Source organism: Phoxinus phoxinus (assembly GCF_949152265.1).
Source record: "Phoxinus phoxinus genome assembly, chromosome: 14".
Classification (NCBI taxonomy): Eukaryota; Metazoa; Chordata; class Actinopteri; order Cypriniformes; family Leuciscidae; genus Phoxinus; species Phoxinus phoxinus.
In genome coordinates this window covers 5,764,885-5,782,865 of record NC_136889.1, presented here as the reverse complement: position 1 = coordinate 5,782,865, position 17,981 = coordinate 5,764,885, and the positions used below count along the sequence as shown (strand labels likewise).

The 17,981-nt window shown below is 38.0% G+C and overlaps 1 protein-coding gene across 1 annotated transcript in view; it reads left to right on the top strand.

Moving 5' to 3' along the window:
* cdh23 (cadherin-related 23) overlaps window positions 1-17,981 on the top strand; it is a 221,557-nt gene that overhangs the window by 156,106 nt on the left and 47,470 nt on the right. Inside the window, exons 17-27 of the mRNA XM_079634138.1 lie at window positions 116-243; window positions 1,555-1,627; window positions 2,639-2,755; window positions 2,993-3,105; window positions 3,301-3,408; window positions 8,658-8,847; window positions 9,761-9,906; window positions 10,615-10,834; window positions 10,936-11,088; window positions 11,691-11,804; window positions 13,721-13,869. Coding sequence (XP_079490264.1) covers window positions 116-243; window positions 1,555-1,627; window positions 2,639-2,755; window positions 2,993-3,105; window positions 3,301-3,408; window positions 8,658-8,847; window positions 9,761-9,906; window positions 10,615-10,834; window positions 10,936-11,088; window positions 11,691-11,804; window positions 13,721-13,869 — 1,511 coding nt within the window. The remainder of the gene's footprint in view (window positions 1-115; window positions 244-1,554; window positions 1,628-2,638; window positions 2,756-2,992; window positions 3,106-3,300; window positions 3,409-8,657; window positions 8,848-9,760; window positions 9,907-10,614; window positions 10,835-10,935; window positions 11,089-11,690; window positions 11,805-13,720; window positions 13,870-17,981) is intronic.

The following is a 17,981-nucleotide window of genomic DNA, read 5'->3' as shown; positions in this document are numbered from 1 at the left end:
CTGGTGTTTCATAAACGGATTATAGCTGCGTGTCTAGTAAGCATGTGCTGATGTATTTGTATTTGTTTTATTTGAATGTCATAACCCCTGTTTGTTTGTTTGTTTGTTTGTTTAGTCATCACGGTGAATCGTCCTCTGGATTATGAGCAAGTTCCTGCTGGATTGATCTTTCTGACTCTGCTGGCCAGAGACGGAGGGAACCCGTCCCTCAACAGCACTGTTCCCATCACCATAGAGCTGTTTGTGAGTACCACACCTGCCTTAGTGAGCAGAACGTTCTGGAGGGAATGTCCAAAATACATACACCATGAAAGAGGGAAATCCTGTTGGGATGATTGTCAGTTACATTACTGTTTAAAAGGTTGTGTTCAGTAAGATTTTTTTATATACAGTATATACTGTTGTTATACAGCAAGGATGCATTAAATTGATTTAAAAAAAAGACATTAAATATGGTTACAAAAGATTTCCATTCAAATACTTCTGTTCTAAAACAAAATGTATCATGAGCCCCTTTCACACAGCGCGTTGATCCTGGGAAATTGCCAGAGTGCCTTCTGTGTGAACGCAAACACGTCCCGGGATTGATGCCGGCATCAATCCCGGGTTGGGGACCTAGTAGCATTGCCGGGATCACGTGTCTTTACGGGATTTTACCGGGATGTGTGTAAACGCACTCACAGATCCCGGAAAATCACTGGCAGTGTGAATGAACCGAAATCAAACGATCCCGTGACAAATCCCGGGTCACATTATCCGTGTATTTTCCGGAATCTCTGTGTAAAAGGGGCTAGGGTTTCCACAAATCAAGTTTGGTTTAAAGACACATGAGCGTCTACACCACGAAAGCAATCCAGTCGAATGTGTTTTCGACTACCTCTGGAAGTGGTTGAAAGTGGACAAGCTCACAACGTTTCAGACACTTGTGACCCGATCGACCAAAACACATCTTAATACCAGGCGTAAACAGAGCCGAAGAGCCAATCCAGAATTTTGATCTTTTCATAGTAAAAGGAAAATTAATGTTACGCCACAAGTGCTGTGATTGAGCTTAACTTGTATCCCAGAATAATACTTTACCTTTATCCTAGAATCTAGTGAAAACGAAGATTACAGAACCGTTATTTCAGATTTAAGTTCCTCACACACAAACAGACACAGTTTGGTGTTGTGTGATCTGTGTTTGTTCTTTATTCATTGGTTTCCTCTTAGGTTCATTGACTAGGACGATCATTTCTCTCTGACATTTCTCTGCTCTTTTATTCTAATTCTGATTAGACACATTTCATCTGAAAAACAGCAGGGGTTTGACGTGTGTGTGTGTGTGTGTTACTGCGTTGAGCTGAATTGAAGTGGTAAAACAGTGTATGTGTCTGATATTGAATCATTTCCCATTGCCACAGCCTGTGAGTTTCCATTAGACCCTAAAAGCACTCCATCAATACATTTAATTACAACCAAAGCATTTTTTCCCCTGTGGAAAATTAATGAGTTAATATTTAAAGACTTTTTAGATACCTAAAACACTGATTTCCTCCCTCCTTCCCTCCGCAGGACGAGAATGACAACCCACCCGAGTTCAGCCTCCCGTCTTATATTGTCAACATACCGGAGAATATCGTTGCAGGTGCATTAACAATTATATTATCAAAAAATGGAAGAATGTATCAACATGTAGCACATGTACAGTGCTCAAAACCTCATGACAACATAACTAGATTCCTGTCAGTGATGATTTACAACGTTCAGCCAGCTGTGCACTAGTTCTGTTCAACGCTAATATAATGTTTTGTGTGAATAAGTGCTGTTTTCCAAGACACACAGGCTTATGGTTCAGCTCTGACCCCCCGAAAACAGAACCAAAGAGTTCAAATATTACACAGAAAATCTAGTTAGGGGTTTGTACTAAACCTGTTAAACTTGTGATTTTTTTTTAAATCTCCCACGATTATGTTATATTATGTTAATATTAGTGTTGTATGTTGATTCCTATGTACACCAGCACTGGAAATGCACATCTAGTCTATTCAGCTACCATTTCTTTCTGTGCTGCATCACTTTGGACACATTACAAAACTCCTTCAAGATATTTGTTTCTGCCTTGGCTTATAATTAATTGTATTTATTTATTTTAATTTTAAATGATTGTGTTTTAATTGAGCAAGTAGGTTGTGTGCAGAGGGAAAAGAGACAGAGATGTTCACAATTCTCATGCATTTATTCACTAAATGCCTTTATTCCACACAATAGACTCGCCTCCAATCATCAGAGGGAAATTACATTTGCTCTGCGTGTGTGTTTGTGTGTGTCAAGGGTACTGAACACACTCCACTAAAATCTGATAAACCTGAAATCCACAACCCTGTCTCCATGAATGCACACATTAACCACTTCCTGTCTGAAGACCATCCCTTACACTTTGCCTGTCTATCACATCATGTTATGTGTTTTTCTCTTCACTCAGCTGTCTGTCTCACGCAATCATTATCTGATGGTTTGTTCACTTCCTCTTTTCTCTTTGTTTTGACTCATGTTCTCTCTCTCTCTCTCTCTCTCTCTCTCTCTCTCTCTCTCTCTCTCTCTCTCTCTCTCTCTCTCTCTCTCTCTCTCTCTCTCTCTCTCTCTCTCTCTCTGTCAGGAGCTACGGTGTTGTTTGTGAATGCCACCGATCTGGACGCCTCTCGAGAATTTGGACAGGTCTCTCTCATCTATTCCCTGCAGGGCAGCTCACAGTTCAGACTCAACACGCGTTCAGGTGGGCAACGTCACACACGTTCACACCTGCCCTTTAACCTTTTTTTCGGTTCCCATGAGGAAAACAGCTTACAAATCATACTAAGTGATGTTTTTTAAAAATGCAGAATGTTTTCTGTGCTGGTTTAGGGGTAGTGTTAGGGTAAGGGGATAGAATATACAGTTTGTAAAGTATGAAAATCATTAAGTCTATGGCAAGTCCCCTTAAAACATGGAAACCCAACTTGTGTGTGTGTAGGAGAGATCACCACTACAGCTCTTCTGGATCGAGAGATGAAGTCTGAGTATATTCTGATCATAAGAGCCGTGGATGGTGGGGTGGGGCCACAGCAGAAAATTGGCATCGCTACGGTAACGGCTGACTCTTTGATCTACCTCAGACAGACAGCATCACCTATGTATAAAACGACTTAATATTACTTGACAGAAGAATGGGTGTCTATTTTCATATAGCTGTTTCCACCCTATTTGAAATGCAAAGTCACTTGAAGCCAGGCATTATAGTGATTTGAAAGTGTTTTAAAGCATGCATATATTTCTCTGCAGGTGAACATCACTATACTGGACATAAATGATAACGCCCCCATGTGGCGAGATGAGCCATATCAAGCAAATGTTGTGGAGATGAGTCCCATCGATACCGACGTCATTACTGTGAGTGCACTGATTTGACCTTCAACCTCTGAACTGACCTTTCAACTTCAAACTGTCCTGACCTTTTATTTTTAAAGCAATAATTCCCCAGAAATAGTTTTTGACTGCTTTGTGTGAATAATGGCTTAAATTTCATTCAGTTCCTCACACAAAGTAATCATGTGGTTTCTAAAGACTACTTATTTTATTGTTTTAATGGTGCGTATAGTTCCCCTTTAGGAACTAGACACACGTGGTCTGGTTAGACACCAAAAAGGCTACAATCCCATCATATCCCACCATCAGATTAAATGTAATGACAAGATACAGAAACAGTGCCTGTTATAAAGCAGAGGTTTGATCCTAATGTCAGCAGGTAAACATGGTTAGTGCTATTGATTTTATGAGTAATAATATCTTATAGTTTCTCTCTGAGTCAAATCCCCCCAGTACCCAGAGGAGCAAGTTTCCATCTCCTCTCCGTCTGGAGAAAACCCCTCTGTCCCAGCCTTTGATCGGCTGGAGTTTTGCAGCTGAATTCAAAGTGGGCTCTCACCTCGGTGTCCTTGGAACATTTTATGGAGATCCTATATGCTCCTATTATTCTATTGCTTGAAGTATGTGAAAGTCCCATCTTGAGGTTTTTTTTCCTCCTTTGGTGAATGAATAAATTAGTTCATATGTTAATGTCAGTCATGCCATCTCTACTTTCAGTCTCAGAAGGCACTCCCAGGGACCATTCATAAGTTAGCTAGAGGTTTCCAACATCTAAAACTCCAATATGATGGACTAGCTTTAATGTATTTCCACGAGTCATGGTTCACATAGGTTATCAGTCCACCAGGAAACAACATTTTGTTTACCAGGTTCCCAGACTGCTACAATGAGCTCATTTTAAGGTGAAGTGTGTAATTTATGTGGCACTCTTCGTACCAAACAGAACTGTTTTCATGACCAACTCATCTCGTTGGATTAGTGTCTGGCTCTGGAACCTAAAGTACACTCTTTGAAGAAAGGGTTCTTTCAGCGAACCTTTTACTGGTTCTAATCATGGGATCATTTTATGGATTTAGTTTTAATACATTTTCTTTTAACTCGTGTTTCATTTTGATTACATTTTATGAATCAAACAGCTCATAAGCATACTTTATGACTAGAATAAATTGAAATAACATGTTAAACATGAAAGTATTATACTGGGTTCCCACGGGTCCTTGAAATCCTTGAAAGTTTGTGGACTAAATCTGAAAAAAAAAAAATTCAAGGCCCTGGAAAGTTTTTGAAAATAAACATACACAGATACAGGTCCTTGAAAGTGTTTGAATTTATTTTGTGCAAGAAGTTTTCTAGGAAAAAATCCATATTATTCCCTCAGGTTCGCTAATGTGTTATTTCACCAACACTTCATGGTCTATGCACACTAGCTTGCTTGATTTACGATAGTTACGTGCATTTACAGTATACGTTACGTCAAGTGTTTCCCGCTTGAGGTACTTTGTTTTGTACGTTGGCGTTGCCATGAGGAACGCGGAAGAAAGCTTTTTTGCATAGTTGTGTTTGACACATGAAAACTGTAACAATGTATCTTACAAGGTAACACGATGTAACCTTGCTCTCACTTGAAATGTGTCCCCACATTAAATCCTTGAATTTGAGGGTATTGGACCTGGAAAGTCCTTGAAAGGTCCTTGAATTTGAAGGTAACCAAGGTGTGGGAACCCTGTTTATACATTAATGTAAGACATTTCTCTTTCTATAGAACCTCTTTAATGTCATAAAGATTTTGTATGTAAAATCGAGTCAAGAACCCTAGGCTTCTACATAGAACCCCATTGAACCTTTTTCTCTAAGAGTGTACACTTTTCAAGAAGAACTAGTCAGTTGGATTTGCCAAAGTTTACTAGTTTCATGGCATCAGATCTTTTTAAAGATGTTTAAAGTTTTTGTTTGAGGGAATTAGTAAATCAAATATCCAACAAGCACAGCTATATAAAATATAAAATGTATACTTTTGGTTGGACTGAAATTCTGACCACTAGACACAATTTCTGCTATTTTTTGGTGTCGACTGCTGTGTCATTATTTAAGTGAACTATTACTTTGTTGCACACTTTCTTAACATTACTGTGGTATCAATGATTTCAGATTTATCTGTCACTAAACTTCACAGTCTCAATAAGCCAGACCTTTGGCTGTTGCCATAGAAGTGTCACCTTTGACTCTACATGGGGAGTTGTAAGACATTAAGGCATCCATTTCTGTAAAGTTGCTTTGCAATAACATATACTGTAAAAAGCACTTGAAATACTCGTCCAGATTACAGAATATTCTGGGCAAGAATCGCCTACTTTACACTCACCGGCCACTTTATTAGGTACTCCTTGCTAGTACCAGGTTGGACCCCCTTTTGCTTTCAGAACTGCTTTAAATATTTGTGGCATGGATTCAACAAGGTTCTGGAAACATTACTCAGAGATTTTGGTCCATATTGACATGATACCATCACACATTTGACGGCTGCACATGCATGATGCAAATCTCCCGTTCCAGCACATCCCACTGGTGCTTTATTGGATTGAGATCTGGTGACCGTGGAGGCCATTTGAGGATAGTGAACTCATTGTCATGTTCAAGAAACCAGTTTGAGATGATATGAGCTTTGTGATATGTTCACAAGAGAAGATCAGAAGATGCATACTGTGGTCATAAAGAGATAGACATGTTCAGAAACGATACTCGGGTAGGCTATGGCATTAAAACCGATACTCAGTTGGCAAAAAGGGGCAAATGTGGCTGGAAATATCCTCCACACCATTACACCAGCAGCCTGAACCGCTGATACAAGGCAGGAATGGTCCATGCTTTCATATTATGCCAAATTCTGACCCTACCTTCTGAATGTTGCAGCAAAAATCAAGAGTCATCAGATCAAGCAACGTTTTCACAATCTTCTATTGTCAAATTTTGGTGAGCCTGTGTGAACTGTGGCTTCAGTTTCCTGTTCTTATCTGACAGGAGTGGCACAGGTGTGTTTTCTGCTTCTGTATCAAGGTTTGATGTGTTGAGCGTTCAGAGATGCTCTTTTGCAGATCTCGGATGTAACAAAAGCTTATTTGAGTTACTGTTGCCTTTCTATCAGTAAACCAGTCTGGATTTTCTCCTCTGAACTCTGGCATCAACCAGGCATTTTCACCCACAGAACTGACGCTCACTGGATACTTTCTCTTTTTCGGACCATTCTCTGTAAACCCTAGAGATGGTTGTGCGTGCAAATCCCAGTAGTTCGGCAGTTTCTGAAATACTCAGACCAGCCCGTCTGCCACCAACAACAACGCCACGCTCAAAGTCAGTCACTTAAATCAACTTTTTTCCCCATTCCTATCTCAGTTTGAACTTTAGCAGATCATCCTATGTCTACATGCCTAAATACATTGAGTTGCTGCCATGTGAGTGGCTGAATAGATATTTGGGTTAATGAGCAGATGAACAGGTGTACCTAATAAAATGGCTGGTGATATATTTCAGCCTTGTAAACACATTTTGTTGCAATAATTTCAGCCAGATCTTGTACATTTTGTATACAGTATAAATCAGACTATTTAAACTGTGGGCGATATCTGTGGACGTGGCATCTGAGGAAAAAGCGAACTGATGGAGCTGATACTGTTTTACAGTATATTGGAAAAAAACGATTGAATTTGAGATGTGGGTGTTCAAGTTAAATGTGGTCAGGCCTTTAGAGACCCTAAACTCTGCTTGTAAACGTTTAGGTGTTTTATAGTGGCTCTGTCTTTGGATAAATATGCCACTGATTGTCCTTTAATTAACAAGCCAGTACTGAACTTCATTAGGAGGTTCCGATGACTAATTAAAATGTAGCCCAGAGTCAAGTGCATACTTGATTACCCTGCTGGACACTGTGCAGTAGAGAGAGAGAGATGATACAGAACAAAGGAAGAAATGGATGGATCATTTTTCTTTAAATGGATGTAAAAACCAAATGTTTTAAAGCTTTTGACTTCCACACTCTGGTCCAGACTTCCACAATCTGTCTATTTACCAGTCAAAACAGTGGTATTGTGTGATCTAATCTGTATATAGTGTATATAATATACACAGTATATTATATAGTGATCATTTACTCACTATCATGTAATTTCAGCCTTTTATCTGATGATTTACAGAATTCCCAAGCTATTCTTTTCCGTGCAGCATACAGTAATGTTTGGGGTTGGTACGTTTTTTTTTTATGTTTTAGAAGAAAGTCTCTTATGCTCACCAAGGCTGCAATTTATATCTGATCCAAAATACAGTAAAAACATGAATATTGTGAAATATTTTAAAAATTTAAATGAACTGTTTTCTATTTCAGTATATTCTAAAAAGTAATTTATTCCTGTGATGTCAAAGCTGAATTTTCAGCATCATTACTCCAATCTTCGGTGTCACATGATCCTTCAGAAATCATTCTGATATGCTGATTTGCTGCTCAAAAAACATTTCTTAATATCATATCATGTTGAAAAGAGTTGTGCTGCTTAACATTTTTGTGGGATCGTGATAAAAAAAAAAACAGATTTTTTTCAAAAACTATTTTTTTTAACAATATAGTGTTTACAACATAGATGATTTCCGTTGACTAACAGTTACATTTTTACCTGTTTTTCACACAAAGCTATCATGTGACCTTAGAAGAATATGAACACAGATCACATGGACTACTTTTATGATATGTGATATATGATGGGTTTTTTTAAAAATAATTTTTGAAGCTTGACAGCCCCTTGTTCCTGTATTCTTTCATATATAAAAAAAGCAATGAGGACTTTCTGCAAGGCATACAAATGACTGCAGGAGAACATATGAAAATGGTCTGTAAACATGCCTGAATAAATGTGTGTAAAATGAAATCCCTCAGAGTTCAATTCAATTAGATAAAGTTTACATTAGACCCGTGCCATTCATCACCCGTTTAAACTCCCTTGAATCAATGAAGAACACAGTCGCCTGGTCCTTCCTGTTTTAATAATTAAAGACTTACAGAACCTTTGTTCTCTAATGACCAATTAAGTGATTTTCAGTGCTTTCTGCACCAGCACTGTGAATAATTGATTGGCTCTTTGAAAAAAAATAACAGCCAGGGTTTTATACAGTTATGCCCCATGCATAAATCTCCCATCATGCCATTCTGTGGGGAGAGGATTGGTGTGATTTAATTTCTGCACCTTGGAACTCTGTTTTGTGACTCATTTTTCTTTTTCTCTCTGCAGATATTAGCGGTGGACCCTGATTATGGTGATAATGGGACGGTGGTTTATTCCATAAATCCAGAGAACCCCTTCTACACCATCAACCGCAACACTGGGAAGATCCGCACCAGTGGAGCTGTGCTGGACAGAGAGAGTCAAAACGCCCGGTCCGCACAGCTTATGAGGACCATCATTGTCTCTGCTATCGACCGTAAGCAACTCTCAGCTGTCCCATAATGCCTCGCTCTCTCTCTGAGGCCAGAATAAAGCTAGTTTTACAGTCGCCAACCTTCAGTGTCTTTAAATCATGCTAACACACCAGTCTTCCCATATCTCCAGTATAAAGTTTGTATGTTGTGCACAGTATGTAAACTTTGTACACACTATAGTTCTAAAGTTAATACTTTAAGAATTATTCATGCATTCAATTTAACCAAAGTGACGGTGAAGACATTTATAATGCCACAAAAAGATTTCTATTTCAAATAAATGCTGTTCTTTTGAACTTTCTATTCATCATATAATTCTTAAAAATAAAATGTGATGCATTAAGACTGGAGTAATATTGCTAAAAATTCAGCTGTCATCACAGGAATAAATTACATTTTAAAAATGTTTATTTGAATAGAAACCGTTATTTTAAATTGTAAAAATATTTTACTATATTACTGTTTTTTTCTGTATGTTTAGTCAAATGCATGAGAGATTTAATTGCGCGTAAGAGACTTCTTTCAAAAACTTGACCTTTCACAAACCGAATGAAATCAGATGTAAATTCATTAATTCCAAGATATCCATGTGCTGTATTTTATAATCACAATATTATATATCAAAGTATGTATTCATGTTGATCATTGCCTAATTCTGTTTCACTTATTATAAAAATAGTATGCAGTGTATACCGTGCAGTATTCACTTAGTAAGGTGTTACTCCTTTCCAAACACATCCTTTGTTTTGTCTGCCTTCTCACAATTTGTCTTTCTCCTCTATTAGTTGTGTTTGACAATATAAACTGATATTTCTTTAAAGAATTCCTTCCCCCTCAGTGGATCTAATGACTACAGAAAACTCAGATAAGTTATGCCATATGTGATTATTCTCTTTGTTGTGCTGCCCTCCTCAGGTGGGACACCTCCACTGCGCTCTTCAGCCAGCGCTACGGTGTATGTGAACCTCCTGGACCTCAACGACAACGATCCTGCCTTTCTCAACCTCCCATTTGTTGCTGAAGTACCAGAGGGGCTTCCTATTGGATCGTCTGTGTTCAGGGTTAGCATTTGATGGATCCACAGGGACTGAAAGTTCACTGATTAAATATTCAACAATCATTTAATTTTAGTATGTTGGCCCCCCGGGTTCATATCCTCAAATATAATTGTTAATACATTGCTAGCATGAATCAACATGTTCCAAACATTTTTAGCATGCTACTAGCATGAATTACCAAAACACTAAATGTTGCTAGTATGTTTTAGCACATTGCTAGATTGTTTTAACATGTTGCTGGTATGTTTTAACACATCGCTTTGCTAGATTGTTTTAATATGTTGCTGATATGTTTGAACACATTGTTAACATGTTTTAGCATGATGCTAGTATGTTTTAACACATTGCTAACACATAAATTAGCATGCTGCTAGTATGTTTTGGCTCATTGTTAACATGAATGATCATGTTCCCAGCATGTATTCTCACTTTGCTATAAATTATTTAACATGTTGCTACCATTTTTCACACTTTGCTAGCATTAAGCATTATGCTAGCATGTTGTAACACTTGTTAGCATTAATTAGCATCCTGTTAGTTTGTTTTAACATGTTGTTAGCATGTTTTAGCATGCATTAATTAGCATGTTGCTATCATGAATTATCTTGTACCAATTCTCTGGTCATCTTTGATTAAATGTTGAGGTCTAATGAAGTTCTTGTAATAAAACTGTCCTGTGCTCTTCTGCCCCCTGCTGGTTTCCTCTCTCAGGTGCAGGTGCAGGACCCTGATGAAGGTGACAATGGCGCGGTTACCATGACGCTTCAGATGGGCATGCCGCGGCTGGACTTCAGGCTCAACATCACCACAGGAATCCTGGTTTCCACAGCAGTGCTGGACCGCGAGCAGATTGGCCAGTATTATCTGAGAATTATTGCGTATGACGCAGGCCAGTTTCCACGAACATCCACGAGCACTCTCACTATCACAGGTACAGAGCAGGAGGACCAATCACTGTCCGGCTGTCAATACCTCGTGTTCAAAAGCAAATGCTGAATGATGTTATTGTGTGTCTCTCTCTTTTCTGTGCAGTTTTGGACATGAATGATGAGACGCCAACCTTTTTTCCCAGCGTTTATAACGTATCGTTGGATGAGAGCGTGCCCCGTGATTATGTGCTGGTCAGACTGAACTGCACAGACAATGACGCGGGTCTCAACGCAGAGCTCAGCTATTTTATCACAGGTCAGAGTGCAGAAGGTCACAGATCAGAGGGTGCGAATGACTTTGTGCTGATGGAGCAACACTGTGGGATTTTGGCTGGGTCTGCTGTGACCCACAGTGACTCGCTTTCAGTAAATGTGAAGCTAAGGCAGCATTTTAAGGCATCATAGACTTAACAACACAGCATTCCAGTTTCTAAATATACCCTAGGCCAACTTATTGAGCTCAGCATTGTGCTCAGTTACAAGACGACAGTTGAAGCTCATTCAATTGTGAAAACTAACTTTCTTTAGTTTGTAATGTTGCTCGTTGAGCTTGAAAAAGGTCTGCAAAGTTTCTGAGCTCCCTGAAACACCTCCATTGTGCTTTTCGGAAGGAGGGGCTTCATAGAGTCAGGAACTAAACAGTGTGTTACTGACAGAGAGGTGCTGCAACAATGTCAAATATGTACCGATATGTAACAATATGTTAATCTCAATCTCAAAATCAATTGTGTATTAGTGTGACAACACAGGTAGCACATTCAAAATCAGTCAATTATGATGATCTTTGAAGGCAGCACACTAGGGTTTGAGACAGAGCCGTGATTTGTGATTTCTCAGCCTGTTTATGTGTCCCTATAGGAGGGAACCAAGATGGAAAGTTTAGCGTGGGCTTCCGGACCGGTGTGGTACGGACCGTGGTGGGTCTGGATCGGGAGACTCAGGGCTCGTACAGGCTGGTGATTGAAGCGATTGGTGAGTTTCATATAGGTGTTAAAAACAACTGGTTATGCATGTGTGCATGCATATGTGGTATGATCTTTTGCAGTTTCCTGTGTAAATGACATTGGATTGAAAGAAGTATTGTGGTTTCCTGTTTGAGCTGTGCAGCTTTCAGAAATACGCCAGCTGTTCTAATACCAGTTTGATGAGCTTCTATGAAAATACGCTGCCCACTTGTTTCAATATTGAGAAGTTCATCATTGTACTTATCTGATAAGTAAAATTACTCTTGCAGGTCATTTTACATACAAGATATATATACAGGCGCTGGTCATATAATTAAAATATCATAAAAAAGTTGATTTAATTCAGTAATTCCATTCAAAAAGTGAAACTTGTATATTATATTCATTCATTACACACAGACTGATATATTTCAAATGTTTATTTCTTTTAATTTTGATGATTATACAAAAAAAGGATTTTTAGAAATGCTGGCCAACTGAAAAGTATGAACATGAAAAGTATGAGCATGTACAGCACATGTACTTAGTTGTGGCTCCTTTTGCCTGAATTACTGCAGCAATGCGGCGTGGCATGGAGTCGATCAGTCTGTGAGTCTGTGGCACTGCTCAGGTGTTATGAGAGCCCAGGTTGCTCTGATAGTGGCCTTCAGCTCTTCTGCATTGTTGGGTCTGGCGTATCACATCTTCCTCTTCACAATACCCCATAGATTTTCTATAGGGTTAAGGTCAGGCGAGTTTGCTGGCCCATTAAGAACAGGGATACCATGGTCCTTAAACCAGGTACTGGTAGCTTTGGCACTGTGTGCAGGTGCCAAGTCCTGTTGGAAAATGAAATCTGCATCTCCATAAAGTTGGGCAGCAGCAGGAAGCATGAAGTGCTCTAAAACTTCCTGGTAGACGGCTGCGTTGACCTTGGACCTCAGAAAACACAGTGGACCAACACCAGCAGATGACATGGCACCCCAAACCATCACTGACTGTGGAAACTTTACACTGGACTTCAAGCAATGTGGATTCTGTGCCTTCATGCTTCCTTCATTTTCCAGCAGGATTTGCACCTGCCCACACTGCCAAAATAACCAAAACCTGGTTCAATGACCATGGTATTACTGTGTGATTTCATGTAATGTTCTAATGTTCTGGGATTTTGATTTTGTGGGTCTATATAATATATTAGTTTCACCTGTTAAGTTGAATTCTTGAAATAAATCAACTTTTTGATGATATTCTAATTATATGACCAGCACCTGTGTATGTATGTGTACATACATATATACACAAGAATTCTGACTTTATAACTCGCAATTGCGTTAAATAATTTTTTTCAGAATGATAATAATATATATATAAAGTCAGAATTGCAATATATCACAATTTTATATATATATATATATATATATACACACACACACTCACATATATATGTTTCATATTTTTGCAACACATTTTACACCAATACAAGTAAATGTGGTAGGCAAAAACTGTCAAGGTTTGTCTTGTGTGTCTTTTTTTTTTTTTTTTTTCACGGTCATGTTGCTGTTGCTTGGCACAACTATTAGTTATTTAAAAATGACTAGTATTACCATGCAACACCAGTGAAGATATTAGTCATAAGGGCTTTATTGTGCATTTCTATGTTGCTATCAGTGTTTCCATGGTCATGGACAATCTGTAACTATTAGCTACAATGCAAATTAGAATGCATATAATATAAATTAGAATCTATAAAATATTATTATTTTAAGTATGCTTTGTTTCAAGTCCCAGCTCTTCTTTAGTTCAGTCTTTTGTTAAAATCCTTATCCAATAATGACTGGAAATGTCCGAGAAATCGCTTAACCTTGAACTTGTGCTGTATTTTATTTGTACTGAGGGCAGCATTTCCTAGCCGTATTGTCCAGACTGTTGATGGTTTTCCTGTAGATAATGGTCCAGCGGGAGGACGGAGAACAGGCACAGCTACAGTATATGTGGAGGTGCTGGACGTCAATGACAACAGGCCTATATTCCTCCAGAACAGCTATGAGACCAGCGTCCTGGAGAACATATCAAGAGGAACTAGTATATTACAGGTACACACATGCACATATTCACAATTCACTGTTCTATATGAAAGCTAAAAATAACAACAACAACTTCTTTTTTTTCAATATTGGTATTATGAAGTAGAGCATGGGGTTGTAAGTTTGTTACATTGTGTTTTTGTTTGTCTGTAACCATGGCAACAGTATCATGTGATGCCAGTTGTTTTCTGTGATGTCATGTTCCAGTGTGCTGGTAACCATCTCTAGACTGGCAACAATAGGTTAACCATGACGGTTCTTCTAAAACTCTGTTGACTAAATAAATGTTTTTTTTTTGTTTTCAAAGAAAAATAAATAAAATGAATTTAACTGTTATTAAAGCTTTGTTTGGGAAATAATTAATTGTTAATACACAAAGCTTTGTTTGAGTTTGCAAGAAACAAATCCTATAATTTGGACACCTAAAGCACACTTAAACATGTATCAAAACCATAAACAAAGTGACAATAACATTTCAAAATAGCACAAACACACTTGCTTACTTTTAAAGCAAAACATTTCACAAAAATATGTTTTAAATGATAAAATTATATTATAGTCATGTACTATTCAATAGTTTAAAATTAGCACAAGTTCTACAAATGCCACTTGGTTTGATCTTTTGGTTTCTAATGCGATGACATTCAGACATTTTTAAGGACGCAAGTATACTAATACTCTCGGGGCCACTGGTACACATAAACATAGATGCAAATGAATGTGAATTTCCTCCAAATAAATAGTTCTGTTGTTAATGCTTTGTCAAAATGGCCACCATTACTCCGAGAGCTGAGAGTCAGGTCTTTTAGAGGATGTGATGACAATGTCCAGTTGTGTATAAAGTTGCAGCCACCGTATGGTTGTATCATTGAGTCACATCTTGTTTCGATGTGAATTAAATGAGTTGTCTTCCTGTACACAGCCTGATCTCGTTCAGTACTGATAGCCGGTCAGGGTCTGCTCTCATGTTTGCATTAAAACACTGATTGTGTATTATTTAGGTGCGTTTCTATAGCTCTTTACAAAACCTAGTGAGCTGACTACCTAGAAGGCATTTTAAGGGATCATAGGCAACCCTTCAGATGCAAATAATGTTCCCATAAAGTTTTAATATACACACGGAGAGCATTATTTCACATGGACTACATGTAAACAACATGAATACTGGCTGTTTTAAATTCTGAATTAAAAAACTGGAAATAAATAAAAACTAAAAAAAACAAAACTAAAATTAAAACTGAATATATATATATCAGTTTCAGTCTTTATTTATTTCCAGATAGTCATTTCAGCGCTTCAACTTTCAACTATAATAAATTTGTTTTTTTCCTTCATTTTAGTTTTAGTTTGTTTATAATAATAACTTTGGCAACATCATATGCATCCCTCAAGGGAAAAGGTAATCCCAGAATGCATTGCATTGAGCAGACAAGTGGATACAAATGTTAATTCTAAACATACATTTCATTCAGTTCCAGAAAGTTTCGATAAAATCAATTAAATCTAAATAAACGAATTGTATTTAATATTGTATGTCTTGCATGTTTATGCTTAGCAACATTTTTGGAATCATTTTGAGTCTAGTTTCCTGTAGCTGGAGTTTCTCCCTATGAAGTGCACTTTGAATCAGTCACTTAAAAGGCAGCTGCAGGATTATATTATGCAGGCAGGAGACCGCAAGGTAACTCACTAGGTTTTGCAACAGAGCTCAAATCTCGGTGGCATACTGCAGCAGAGACGGTATAGTAATATATGTGTAGGAGTCATTTGTCTTTGACTCTGCGGGCGGCATTGACCCTGATTGCTTCCGGCTCTGGGCTGCGTAAGGCTGAACGGGTCTCCTGAACGCCGGCGTGGAGGAGAACGACTGCCTCATAGAGCCCAAGCGCTTCCAGAGCTTCAGCTGGGGCTCGCTGGACGGAGTCTGACCGTCCACCGGGTCACAGTCCCCATCCACACCCCACGACCCCCCCGTCGAGCAGCACATCGCCAGAACAATCACACAGCCCCCGAACACAACGAAGAGACACACGATGATGATGATGGTCAGGAGGGGCTGTTGAAGATCCAGAGGTGGAGATGTTGGGGAGACGGGAAGCGAGAGATTGGAGAGGGACAGATTGAAGGGAACGTCCATTTCGTTTCTGGATCTGCAGAGAAGCAAAACAGGGAGTTAGAGAGTTAAATCTGGGTCAAGTGGAGTGCGTTTATAGTGAAGATCTAGATGTTTTTGTGACACTCTGGGTTCAGGCTTGTGCAAATGTGTGAACGTGTGCTTGTACGAGACGCATACAAGGTTCCAGGATGTGGTTAACAGGTGTGTGTGCGTGTGTGTACGCTCGAGAAGAAAGAATTCTTTAAATATATTAATTATTTGTTTTAAGCAGCAATGATACGCCACGCAATTGGACACTTTTTTTTAAAACCTAAGGCCGAAAAACAAACACTTTGAGTTTGTATGGGTCACAGTGGTCTGAGATGTGACTCAAAGCAAATCATTACACAATTCAAGTATGTTTCATTCTCACGGTTTTTTTTTTTAAAGACCCTACTATGAGTTTTGGACCAGATTACAACACTGCCTCACGCTGTGCTCAGATTTGCCAAGATAATCTGCATTCAAAAGTCTGAGATTTCTTATGAAGCGCATGATATAATTTCATAAGCTCTGTAATTATAATTGTCACCATTTGTCTCATTTGTGTCTAATTTATTTCTCTTGTTGTTATTGTTAACTAAAACGTAACTATTTTCGCTAATTGAATTAAAGCTGAAATCAAATCTAATGTAAATACTAGTTGAACAATTTAAACTTAAAAACTTAAATTATAAATTTTATACTAACTGGAAAAAAAATAACTTTGGATTGAAAAACTGAATACTAAAACTGAAATAAAAACTAAATAAAAATACTTTATAAAAACAAAATGACTAAAATTTAAATAAAAAAAGCTAAATATTAATATATACTATAAAATAGGCTAATACTAAAAATTCCTCTCCTAAAGACTTTTTTCGAAACATCAGAGATAATACTCAACTGAGCAATGAAAGCGCGAATCATCTGAGCACATTTTCCTGTAGGTGTAAACAGTGCGGTTTGTGGTGGCGGGACAGTGCACACATATTATCGTCATCACCATCTAGCATCTCTACACGCAGCTTACGGTGCTTCTCTGCAAGACTAGCAAAATGACTGAGCGATTCTGTAAAGAAAGGTCAAAGTATAGTAATTTATATTGCACTATATCCATTACAGATTAGCAAGAGTCTCTTACACACACACACACACACACACACACACACACACACACACACACACACACACACCCAGCAGGGGCAGATTAAGGTCTACACATGCCCCTATGCTCAGGGACCCAAATGTTGTTTCACTAAAAATGGCCATTCAGGTGAGGTGATTCAATCTCTGCCGGGGCGGCACAGAGGGGACCAAGAACCAGTCAAAAATAAATGCTGACTGTATAACGTATAAATATTTATTTCTCAATTATGCACCATTTATCATCTGTCATACCATGGTGTAGCCTAACCACTTGATGGCTGTATAGCCCTATATATAAATATATAAACATGGCTGTGTATTCTCTATTCGCTGGGAACATTGTTTTCAGACATAATTTACTTGTATTAGGTTTTGCATTTGGATATATGTATTTTTAGCCATTATTAAAGACTAGTTTTTGTCAAAATTTTGTTTTTTCCAAGTCAAATATTAACAAATCCTTAAAACAAGATAAATTCACTTGAGGAACAGCACTGCATAAGATATCGACTTGTTTTCAGTACACTGTAAAAATGAAATGATCAATAAGTTATGACATGTTTTTTCAACTTTTTTCTAAGTTATACAACATTCAACATTCTGTATTTTTAGTGTTTTTTCCATTTTTAACAGACAGAATACACCTACACCACATTATTTTTATATCATATACAGCATTGCTTCTAAAGTAAATGTATTTTTTTTTTTTTTTTTTTTTATGAGAAGAAAAAGACCAATTAAACACCAAGTTATTTTTTGCAGTGCATGCAGGTTAGTTGAATTTAAACACTGTTGTAGTTGGTAATTGGATCACCATCACATTACCTCAATAACACGT